Source organism: Aspergillus undulatus (genome assembly GCF_047715775.1).
Source record: "Aspergillus undulatus strain CBS 261.88 unplaced genomic scaffold BDV17scaffold_2, whole genome shotgun sequence".
Taxonomy (NCBI): domain Eukaryota; kingdom Fungi; phylum Ascomycota; class Eurotiomycetes; order Eurotiales; family Aspergillaceae; genus Aspergillus; species Aspergillus undulatus.
In genome coordinates, this window is record NW_027396606.1 from 615326 (window position 1) to 626844 (window position 11519).

At 51.9% G+C, this 11519-nt stretch overlaps 6 protein-coding genes across 6 annotated transcripts; 3 read left to right on the plus strand and 3 right to left on the minus strand.

The window, feature by feature from the left end:
* Nucleotides 1-3847: 3847 nt before the first annotated feature.
* BDV17DRAFT_250542 (cytochrome P450) lies at nt 3848-6660 on the plus strand. Its single transcript, XM_073756335.1, has 7 exons — nt 3848-4337; nt 4453-4635; nt 4729-5063; nt 5119-5240; nt 5326-5630; nt 5693-5794; nt 5880-6660. The coding sequence occupies exons 1-7, from the start codon at nt 3914-3916 to the stop codon at nt 6071-6073; spliced, it is 1665 nt and encodes a 554-aa protein (XP_073620633.1). The 5' UTR covers nt 3848-3913; the 3' UTR covers nt 6074-6660.
* Nucleotides 6661-6668: 8 nt separating this feature from the next.
* Nucleotides 6669-7056, minus strand: BDV17DRAFT_250544 (uncharacterized protein). The gene has a single exon (XM_073756336.1). The coding sequence runs from the start codon at nt 7020-7022 to the stop codon at nt 6693-6695; it is 330 nt and encodes a 109-aa protein (XP_073620634.1). The 5' UTR covers nt 7023-7056; the 3' UTR covers nt 6669-6692.
* A 589-nt stretch (nt 7057-7645) lies between these two features.
* Nucleotides 7646-8608, minus strand: BDV17DRAFT_286613 (alpha/beta fold hydrolase; the record flags this gene model as incomplete). Its single annotated transcript, XM_073760947.1, has 1 exon — nt 7646-8608. The coding sequence occupies one exon, from the start codon at nt 8606-8608 to the stop codon at nt 7646-7648; it is 963 nt and encodes a 320-aa protein (XP_073620635.1).
* Nucleotides 8609-9573: 965 nt separating this feature from the next.
* On the plus strand, nt 9574-9874 carry BDV17DRAFT_286614 (glycoside hydrolase; the record flags this gene model as incomplete). Its single annotated transcript, XM_073760948.1, has 2 exons — nt 9574-9630; nt 9680-9874. The coding sequence occupies 2 exons, from the start codon at nt 9574-9576 to the stop codon at nt 9872-9874; spliced, it is 252 nt and encodes an 83-aa protein (XP_073620636.1).
* A 448-nt stretch (nt 9875-10322) lies between these two features.
* BDV17DRAFT_286615 (uncharacterized protein) lies at nt 10323-10661 on the plus strand (the record flags this gene model as incomplete). Its single annotated transcript, XM_073760949.1, has 1 exon — nt 10323-10661. The coding sequence occupies one exon, from the start codon at nt 10323-10325 to the stop codon at nt 10659-10661; it is 339 nt and encodes a 112-aa protein (XP_073620637.1).
* A 275-nt stretch (nt 10662-10936) lies between these two features.
* On the minus strand, nt 10937-11466 carry BDV17DRAFT_286616 (uncharacterized protein; the record flags this gene model as incomplete). Its single annotated transcript, XM_073760950.1, has 3 exons — nt 10937-11066; nt 11120-11242; nt 11300-11466. 3 exons carry the CDS (start codon nt 11464-11466, stop codon nt 10937-10939), a joined length of 420 nt encoding a protein of 139 aa, XP_073620638.1.
* Between the last annotated feature and the right edge of the window lie 53 nt (nt 11467-11519).

Here is an 11519-nt window from a genome sequence, read left to right on the forward strand (position 1 = left end):
GGGGGGTGAGAGCAGAGAGTTGCCTGTAGGAAGTGTTCAGCGCCTGGTATAGCTAAACCTGGGGAAAGCGGAGACTTACATTTTGCCAACGGGCTGGGGTTACTTCGATGTTGGGCGTGGTCTGTATAGTACCTGTACTAGGCTTTAGCTGCAGAGCGTCAGATTTCTTTCTTTTTTTGAGTGTCAGGGCCATGAGGGTTAATATAGAAGCTGGTAGCCAATTAGGCGTTCGACTAGAGCCGACTCTAACTGTCTATCTCATTTATTCCACGGATGGCAATAACCACGAAACGTAAAGATAAATTTTACACCGTGTCAGACGGCGTATACGCGCAATAAGGGGACTAGTACACCGGAACAGCGGTGAGAGCAATGAGTGGCTGGCCCTTCCTCATCGCCTTACAGGATTCGCAAGCTCGGATATCTCGGCGGCGCGCCTGATGGAGCTGCATCAACCACCTGCATGTATGCCTTGATGTTGCCATACCATGCGAAGGTTACTCGGAGATAGGGGCCGATGGCGCACCATAGCGTCGAATCAGCAACACGTGCAGGTGCCAAGCGCTTGATGCCTGTCTGATGTCAACGGAGTATGTACGGGGTATGTGCGCCAAGGGGCTGGAGCCGTGTACCGTTTTGGACCCCAAGTGTATGCCATGAGGCAGTTTGGCGACGCGCGTTGTCTACCTTGAAGAGAGGCTTAGAAGAGTGTGGCCTGGGAACTAAATGCTATAGAGAATCTTTTTCTCGAATCGCCGACCCCTTCGTGGGGCTTCCCCCCTCCACATTCTTGCCTAGATATCTAAGCCCTTGGCACAGAAGGCGGAGGTTTTTATGATGCAGCCGGTTAGCTGGTTGCGGACTGGTACCTAAGTATACACCGGGGGTAGTTGGGTCATGCGCTGCTGACTGACTTGACACAGTCGGAACTTGATAGGTGACCAGGTCGATCGCGCCAACTTGGCAGGGTTTGCGCCAATGACCTGAGCTAATTAGTATCACTGTGTAGGGCATGTGCTGTTTTGCGGGTTACGCCAGGGACCAATCATCAATACTAACAATGGTATTATGTTCAGGGGGCAAAGGCTGAAAAGGCAGAGATCAAGCAGATACCTAGTTAGGAACTGCAGTTTGGAGACTCTAATGCAGAGCTCCACAGTGGCTCCAGACCTCGCAAGCTATGCGAGACCCCCCGGGGGGGGGGGGGGGGGGCGCGCTTTCTTCAAGCCACCCGTCCTGCATGGGAGTGGGCCGGTCGGGACTCCGGACTCTGAAAATGGCTCCACGCACCGCTGCCTCGAGATCGCCCCGTGCGATTGGCATATGCACTGGGTAGTTTACTTGGCTTTGAATCTACACATGTGGAGACATCGCAACCCGCGCTAGATGGTTGACCGAACTGCTGACAGGAGTCCGAAACATTCACATCGCAAGGTGGTGTCAATATGCAGGGTTGGTATGCTCGAGCTGCAGGACGCATATACCTATAACACGTCCGTGCCAACCCATCGGTACCATGTTATAGTTCAACTACCAACAAGTCCCGAATATGACAAGTCTGAATTGGGCCTGTCGCGACACAGCCGAGTCAATATGGAAGGAACGTAACGTCCAACAGCTCGGGACTTCGTTCAGGTCTTTCTAGGTGCAGACGTCATACTCGAATGCAGCTTTCTGCGTAACCGACTCCAATCGCACAGCCCCTGTCAATGCCATGTCAATGCGAAACCCCCATTGACCAGCCCGGGAATATGCGGGGCTCTGTCTTGTTATGTGTAGTATAGACTGACCATTAGCATAATCAACAACACGTTTTTTTGACCATCTGCGCGGGAATGAGAGAGGCCTAGTATAAAACGAGCACGGAAACGATTGTCACTTGTGTCGGCAACGTGAGCTACTGGACTCCCCCCAAACCTATAATCCGGTTCAGGCTCTCCGGATCACATAGTGAGAATCATCGAAATACGCCAACGTAAGGCGAAAATCCTAGTGCCAACACTTCCGGCAGAGCATAAACATACTCTTCCATGTTCTGAAAGATCGGGACGCCTGAACATACCCTTACGTGTGTAACGTGGGTCGCCCGTCCACTGTATCATTGGCGCAGGTGCAAGGGATCTATAACCGGCCAGATATGGTGCAGCCTGTTGTGGAGAGCTGTCCTTGAGCACCAACTCATCTGGACACCACAATTGGTTACAGTTCTATTTGAGCGCCACCTGCGCTGCGCGTCTGTTAGGCCATCTGTTTGGGCCAGGGATCAGTGTCCTTCGAGACCCAGCGAGAGCGGTCTCATTACCTGTTCGATCATGTCCGTACCATTTCAGTCTCGCCCCGCGATCCTTTCATCACCATGCCCTCGTATTTGCAAGACCCACAGCACTGCCCATCGCAAGAGCTACGTTAGACAGTGTTTCCTATCGAGCATAAATGTGGGGGCGAGCGCTGCGTGGACCCTGATGCGGCTTCAGCTTAAGGTTGTCTGTTAATGGTTGTTCTCCAACTGCCATCATCAAGAATCATGAGATGGCTGCAGCACAACCCATTGGGCGTAAGGTAACCCGAGGCCCCAAGCCGGCTTGCGAGATATCCATCATCTTACGACGCTTTCTTGGACAAGAGAATCAGCGAGGATAGTCGACGATGAGATATAAATACCCTCACCCGGACGCCAGAATTCAGACCATAACACAAGTACAACTCTCCATTACAACAAACCTTTCCTCCCAAAAGGCTTTATTCGAACAACAACCACAATCACAATGTACGCCCCATGCCTCCTCGCCCCGTATTTCCTCAACTTTTCCTCTCACTTTACTAACCCATCCATACAGGAAGTTCACCGTACTCGCCACCCTCTTCCTCGCAACCGCGAGCATGGCCGCCGCCGCCCCTGCAGCCGACGCCGAGGCAGCAGTTCCCGCCGTGCCAGAGATGTTCCGCCTCGAGAAGCGCTGCCAGAACAACGGGCAGTACTGTGACGGTCTCGCCATCCGCTGCTGCGCTGGTTCTTGCTGCACGAACCACATTGGCGGTCTCCGCTTCTGCGAGAGCTGCGGTTAGACGGCGACCCGACATTAGCCTTGTGCTTCTTCATAGCCCTGCAGTGGCTACTTGAGATTCAAGGCGGTGGAGACTCTATTCGGGACACGGCGTGTTAGGAGAAGGGAATAAAGTGGAAGTGCTCCGCATGGACCATGGCGTTGATCGCCCACACTCATTTTCTATTTAGGCTGCGCTTGCGGCGTGAAATTCTGAAGAGGGATTCAACATCCTAGTCAATATGATATAGTCATTCCGCTTAACGACCAGGAACTTTCGAGTGCAGCGTAGAGTCTCGGTAGTTTTCCACGGGAGGCATCTGAAGTTAGGGTTGGGCGAATTCGATCGGGTCGGTCACCGCGGGGGACCACGCCCCATCGTTGAAGAAGTGAAATTACATCCGCCGGCCAAATTATTTCTCAGCCGGCTCGAATCGCTGCTCGGCAGGATATGCCCAAAGAGTAGTCCTATAGGCGCCACGGGCCGACATAATGCATAATGACTGTATATTCCTCATTAGAGGTTCCAATCTTAAATGATGCCGGATCGGACCGCGATCGCCAGATAGAATCGTACTCAGCCTGACCGCAGGTTAGTCCGTGGACGAATGATAGGAGGCAGGGGTGGTGACCGCTGCGGGGCATGCATATGCGCTGGGGATATTTGAAGGGATTTCTCTGCCGGCCATGCAAGGATGCCAGGATGCCCCCCGCAGGGGCCTTCCAAGGCGGCGTTGGACTCCGCCTGGAACGTGACGGCGGGGTCTTTCATCGAACCTCGCAACCTTCCTTTGCTCCTTCAAAGACAACCTAAGCTCCGTAGCAACGAATATCACCAAAACACAACAGCGCAATATTCAACACCGACGATGAAAGAACTCTTTGCCCTATTTTCCTCTGAGGGGAATCTCGCTATAGGAGCGGTCGTCTCTGGGGTCGTGGCTCACCAGGCAATCTTCCGACACGGCGAGTGGCATCTCCATGCTGCGCACATTATATTTAGCTACTCCGCACTCGCTGCCATTCTTCTGCTATTGGGACAGGTGCCGAACTCGACTACGGGATCACTTTCATTGGCCCCTTCAGTCATACTTGGCAGCATTGTGTACCATCTGGCCGGGGTCTTTCTCAGCACCATAATCTACCGCGCGGTCTTCCATCCTCTATCCTGCTTCCCTGGCCCCTTTGCCGCCCGTTTAGGCGGGTTTTATAAGATTATCCTCTCGCGGAACCTGAGGTTATTCCAGGAGATCCGCGCATTACATCAACAGTATGGTGATATAGTCCGCCTTGGTGAGCTTTTTCTCCACCCTCACCGTCCTAAATCCATACGGGTCATGGGCGGAAAGTTACTTTCATCAAGCCAGCCCAAGCAGAACGCCGAGCTAATTGATCAACTCTACCGCAGGGCCATCCGAACTCTCACTGGCTGATCCCGCCGCAATAAGAAAAGTGCACTGGCCGCAGGCTACGCCTAGAAAAGGCCCGCAATATGACGTGCAGCTACCTCGCGTCTCCCTGGAATCGACTCGCGATTTGGGAGAGCACGCACGGCTGCGCAAGATTTGGGATCGCGCGTTCAACAACAAAGGTACGCAAGCAAGCAAGCATCCAATTGCCATGCACATGCAGTTAACCACCCCCGTACATCATACCCACATTTCTAATCCTTCCCTTTCTCCAGCCCTAAAGGATTACTCGCCCCGCGTCCAGAAACATGCAACCCGGCTGGCTGAGGTCTTCGACCGCAATATCGGGAAAGCAATTGATGTTGCCAAGTTATTCAACTATTACAGCTTCGACGTAATGGGGGATCTGGCATTCGGAAAGTCATTTAATATGCTCGTCGATGGACGCGATCACTATTGCCTCCGTGTCTCCCATGACAGCATGATCTACTTTACACTCATCGCACCCTTGGCCTGGTTGTTTCCGCTGGTCATTCGAACCCCTCTACTCAATCGGCCCTCGAACAATTTCTGGAAGTTCGTTGGTGAGCAGGTTCGATGGCGTATGGAGGTAGCCTCTGATTTTATACCATATCAAACTGGTAAATACTGACCTCTCTAACCAGAACCCACCCGACACCCCAGACGTCTTTCACTGGATCCTTCAGGGCTTTCGCGATCAGATCCATACGAAAAAGGGGATGATGGACCTCGAGGCAGAGGCGCAGCTAGTTATTATAGCGGGCAGGTACGCTGATGCGTCGCACCATAACATTTTAGTCACATTCCGGAATATATATGTATTCTATGATGATCTATCTGACGAGAACCAGCGATACCTCAGCATCAGCCTTAACAAATGCCATCTTCGAGCTCGTCCGCCACCCAAAGCACGTCTCTAAATTACGAGCCGAATTTCACCAACTTATTGGCAAGGACACGAGCATGAGTGACGTTACACCGGAGGATCTAGCAAAACTACCACACTTGAACGCGGTCATCAACGAGACCCTCCGCCTCCATCCACCCGTTCTATCTGGTGTCCCGCGTAGAACGGCGCCTCAAGGACTCCAGATCGGTGATATTTATATTCCCGGCGATATGAATATCCAGATACCCTTCCATACTGTCTTCAGAGGTCTGGCTCTCGGCCAATCACAAACTCTATATAATAAATAGAGCACCTACTAACCGCAGCAGATGAGCGGTGCTTCAAGCAACCCGATACTTTCATCCCCGAGCGCTGGACAGACCGACCAGAGCTAACCCTCGACGCATCAGTTTTGGTCCCATTCAACAACGGTAAGCTAGCATAACCTGGCCTTCTCCCGTCTCTCTTCCAAGCATCATCGCACGCCATCTGATGTAATCCACGCGACCCATCTAGGAACGCACGCTTGCGTCGGGAAACAATTAGCTCTCATGGAGCTCCGCTGGGTGTTGACGATGATGGTGATGCAGTATGAGATGGAATTTGCGCCAGGACATGAGGACCAAGTGTACTTGGATGGAATTATTGATGGGTTTACGATGGTTTGTCCCCCGCTACAGGTTCGGCTGTCGAAGAAGCGGCATGACTAGATTGTGTATGGAGAGTGCTGAAGATGGAATATACGGCCTGTGCCCGAAGTCGATAGCAGGCTCAACGGAAAATTCAACTGGTAAAAGCATGAGATCATCTTTCCATATCTCCGGAAGGCTTGTAATTGGGTACGACAATATGAAGTCCCGTACAATGGTAGGTTCGGCCTGGAAAAATGGCATTGACTCGAGCCGATGCGAAAATGATGCTCTCTACAGCCGAAAAATCATCCTTGTGGATGATAATTTTGACTACTAGCTCAGGTGGTAGTTTTGCGAAGGGGTCCATATGGTTGGAAACCACCTTGGAATGGGTCGGGACGGAGGACAAAGAAGAGAAGGACGCAGGCTACCTAACTATGGGGTATTTATGTCCAAAGTTTCGACTTACTCGGGGCCTACGTCAATTACATGCTGGCTGATCATTACTCAACTCAGTTTGCCTCACGCTTGCACTCCTGATAGCTTTCTTCGTCTCCTGTTTACATCGTCTAGTACTATTTACAACAAACGTCCGCCAGTACGTAGACAGACTAGATACCCGTGTACTCAACAACATGAAACAGCATATGAATCCAATACTCGTTTTTGCCCGGGCCATATCGAGTCATCCATACTCTCACCGACTCTGGAATCCTCTTACCCAGCACTCTCTTATGAGTGAGAAGGAAATCGGCGACCCCACCCCGTCTGGAGTCCTCAGAAGCGCCTTGCCTTCATCGGTAGTTCCAGCCTCGCCTTTTACTCTCCGATGAATCGCAAACTCAGTTCCTTGCCATTCCATAACGTTCGTTGATTCATCCGAGATCTCCTCGATGATATCCAGAGTATCCTGATCTATGATGTGGTACCGAAGGAAATGTCTGAGTTTCCTGATCCTTTTGCTGTTGCTGGCTTGCCGCTGCCATTGTCTTTCCGCAATACGAGTATCCATCTGGTGGCTCACCATGATACCCGAAATAGTCCGCCCAGCTATACCATCTTCTCAAATCTTCCTCCAGATTGCTTGCTCGGGGGATGGAGTGGAAGGGTCGCATTCTCCAGGAGGGAGGGGGTTTATCATCCGAATATGCATGCAGTGCTCGAGCCGCAGGGCTGCCCTGGCAGAGGTATAAGAGTGCAAGTTCAAAGAGGATACCACAAGCTGTGACAACGATGGTTAGTATGATGCCACCTTGGAGTGTGTGCCGCTTATTTGACAGAGGGTGTGTGTGATACTAATAACAAGGCCTTGGAGATAGCTGAAGATATATAGTGATCATGACATGGGTTGAGCCTGGGGCTTGAATAGTCAAATTAAATTCTTCATGTGTTTCCATTGTACTGATATGATAATTGCAAGCCTCGCTGTCGCCCAAGAGAAAGAAGTACTGCACCATTGTAAGCTTAGTTTAGGTAAGTCCGCGAAGTGATCTCTAGTTTTTGCTTTACTTCCTCTATAAAGCCATAATTGTCCGATCTAGTCTGTAGACCTTATTCCTCAGTCCAAAGCAGGCGTGTTTGATATCAGCGAGGCCATCCCTGCCCTCGGCACCCCCCCCAAAAAAGTTAGAAGGCCGAACGTGCCCTTCTCTACCCAAGATTCGCCAGAATTTCCACCAGCTCTTCCACAACGAAGTCAGCATTATCCTTCTGTATAAAATGCCCCGCCCCCGGCGCACGTAGCGGCCCCTTCCCCCTCCCCTCCTCCGTAATTCTCACAAGACCCTCGTTATACCTCTCCCAGTACGGATTCGCATAAGCCATCGTCAACTCCCTTTTCCTTCCCATCCTGGCTGACTCTTCCACGAACGCCTCAAAGTCATGACCCGCGACCGTAACGAGCGGTCCTCTACTGTTCGATCCGAGTAGAATAGGTCCATCGGATAACGGAAGGAGGTCGGAGAGGTTCCTCCGGGAAAGTCCTTCCTTGCTGCCGACAGAGGGGTGGAAGATGCGCCGGATGCCCTCTCGTTCGCTGCGTAGGTCGTCGGGTGATATACCCGGCGGTAGAGTCGAGGGGTCGAAGCTCTCAACGTCAGGATCAGGGAAGATTGAGACAAAGTCGGAATTTGCGAGGACGCTGTCGAGGATGAGGAGGGCTGCTACGGTACGCGGGTATTCCTGTGCGTAGAGCCGGGCGATCGCGCAGCCGATGGAGTTTGCGACGAAGATGAGAGATACATTGTTGATGTCTGTCCCGGGGACTCCTAGGCTCCCTGACACGACTTGGGTAATCAGTTGTCGGAGATCCCGGACCACGGCCAGACAGTCGTGCCCGTGCGAGGGGTCTTCGGCATCTTTATCATCTGGGTCTCGATCGGTCGTCTGGCCTTGTCCAAAACGGTCGTATGTTAGAAGAGCCGGGAGTTCCCGGTTTTGCTCTTTGAGTTTGCCAATTGTTGGGAACCAAGAGGCTTGGGGGAGACCGAGGCCGTTAAGGAAAACGACTAGAGCTGGGGGAACATCTTTGGTGGTTGGGGGGTGGAAGGTATAGCTGAGCTGAGCGGTTGGTTTTGTTGCGAGACGGATGTGCTTGTACTCGTACTCGGCCATTGCGAGGGATCTGTGAATTACCTGCTGCGCCGGGAGTGAGTCGGGAAAGATGCGCCTTTAAAGGCTCTAGGGCTGTTCAGCTTGGTGGGGTGATGGGCTGACTTCGTATATTCTTGTCTCTTTAGTGCTTATGTTCAGCGGGTTTAGCCTCAACGCTAGCTTTTCCAGCCCTAGTCCAATGGTTCAAAATCTTGGACCTCTGCTATAATGATATCATCTCAGCCGCAATGTATCATCGGGATTGCAAGTCCGAATACCGATCTGATCTGCAATGACTGGATGGTAAGTGCCGTAGCATCTCTAGGTCCACCTTTCCCTAGCTGCCCCTTGCTGTTTTGACACATTCTGTGTCATTTGGTTTGTAACTCGAACATGACTCGGAAACTGATCATTTGTATACCAGGCATATAGATCAAAAGCGGCGTCTGGACGGGCAGCACAAGTGCTGACCGCGCAGACTGGTTCCCTCAAAACTTGCCACAGTTGATGGTCCTTTCTCACCCAATCGCCCTCATGACTGATTTCTTTTCCAATTGTATAGACGTTGTGTGTACCGACATATCACCTATCATTTGCAAGGTTAATTAATTGCTTCATTCAGACTCTACACCTCAGCTCGCATATCCCGTCCTGTTCTTCTCACCTCGAGTGTCAAAGGCTGCTATAACTTCGCGAGATATTGGATCAACGTTCCTGATCTAGAGAACAGATGTCTAGCCGGGAGACCGGGCTAAGGCTGTAGCCGGGCCTCCTGTATATGCTCCATAGAAAACGCGTCGAATCGACACCAGCCCGAATTACGAGCATGCTCTGACTGCCTTGCTCTGGTACTCCGGCAACAAGACCGGTCGGATTCCCGGAGCAGTTCCCGAAAAGTGGTGGGAGGGCAGCGTGCTGTTCAACAGCCTCATCCTCTACAGGTATTACACCGGCGCTGACCAGTACAATGCTCCTGTGACGCAGGGATGCAATGGCAGGCGGGAGTCTCCGACTACCTCCCTGCTAACTACAGCAGCTATCTGGTAAGTCCACTGCCTCTCGCCATACCCTGCTCTCATCTAATGGAACTAGAGAAACGACGACCAGTATTTCTGGGGCGCCGCCGCAATGACCACCGCCGAAGTTGGTTTCCCGGAGGATGAAGACGGATACTCATGGCTATCGCTGGTGCAGGGTGATTTCAATTCGCAGACAAAGGGATGGAACACTGCGACCTGTGGTGGTGGTGGCCTGCAATGGCAACTCTATCCATACCATGGCGGATAGACGATGAAGAACGCGATTTCCAACGGCGGCTTCTTCCAGTTGGCCGCTCGTCTCGTCCGCTATACCAGCAACAACACGTATGCCGAATGGGCGCAGAAAAGCTGAACTGGTCTGATTCGTCGCCGTTGGTGAGCAACAAAACGTGGAACGTGGCCGACTCGACCGATATTAGCGACGGTTGCACGACACAGGGCAATAATCGGTGAACCTACAACTATGGCGCCTATTTGACTGGAGCCGCTTATATGTCCAACTACACCGAGAAGCCCGAGTGGAAGGAAATCGTTGACGGTCTACTTGGGAAACTACTCGACCAGTTCTTCCCCCAAACAATACGACGGCGATATCTTCTCCAAACTCCTCTCCGAATTCCTCTGCTAACAAAAAGTGCTCTGCATGGTTCAATGAAATACTCTTCAAGGGAATCGTCTCCGCCTAGGCTACATATATGGCGATCATTGTCCCCGACATATATGACCTGATCTTTCTCAAACTACAAGCAACCGCCCACACAGCTATCCTCTTCTATAGTGGAGCAGGAAACAACACCTACGGCATCAAGTGGTATGCGCAAAGATGGGATCAAACCATTGGCATGGAGCAGCAAACGATCGCGACGTCTATCCTTTCCTCCGTCCTTGTCTCCGAGAAGCGGAGCCCGCCCCTGACGTCTAAGACCGGTGGAAACAGCACAAGCAATCCGAACGCAGGAGATGGTTCGGACGAGGTATATTTCGGTGAGCCTAGAGAGTCACTACCGATGATCGCGCAGGGGCGGGGATCTTGACGCTTCTGTTTATCGTGCTCTGAGATGGGATGGATCACGTGGATGATGCTGGGGAAAGGGGGGAGGGGATATGGCCGGGCGACTCTGAAAGTACTTCAGAAACAGAGCACGAACGAGACTCAGTATACCCTCATATACCTGGTGGACAACAGCTGGACCAAGCTAGTTCTGTATCTCTTTCCTTTCGTCGTTTATCTAGACTGCTAGTGCCAGATTTTGCGTCTTCGGACAACTTCACAACTCCACCTTGGACTCAAGTACATAAGCCATCTTTCCTACTGACAAACTGGACTCGACTCTGGTGCTGAAGCCGCCTCAGACGGGTTCGTCTGGGAACAGCCATTGGCAACACCGAGCAATGTATCGTCCACGGCAGCATCGTACGCAGCGCCGCAGTTCGGATCGCTGTGAAAGATCAGCCAAGAACACTATAACGATTGCATAATTGATGATATCACCTCGAACCCCCACTCGCATTCTCAAAGTAGGAGCAGATATCATGAGAGAAGCAGTCCTGCGTATATGCGTCGCCAAGCGCTGTCCCGTCGCATCCTGCGCCGCACCGACCATTGCATGAGTAGCTGGGAGAGTTGGTAAATTAACCTTAAGGCATAATTGAGGTGAGGAAGGGGACGTACTCTCCACCAGCACTGTTGCTGCCGTAATTACTACCGACCACACCGGTAAACATGCACGTCTGACCAGCGCTGTTCGTCCAGGTTGCCGTCGCCGTCGACCCAACGGTCAAACAACTAACAGAACGCTTGTTGAGAGCGTGTCCTGATGAAGGTGAAGGTGAGGCCATCGCCAAGAGCGGCAAAAAGAACACAAGATTAAGGAACTGCATAATCTCTTGAA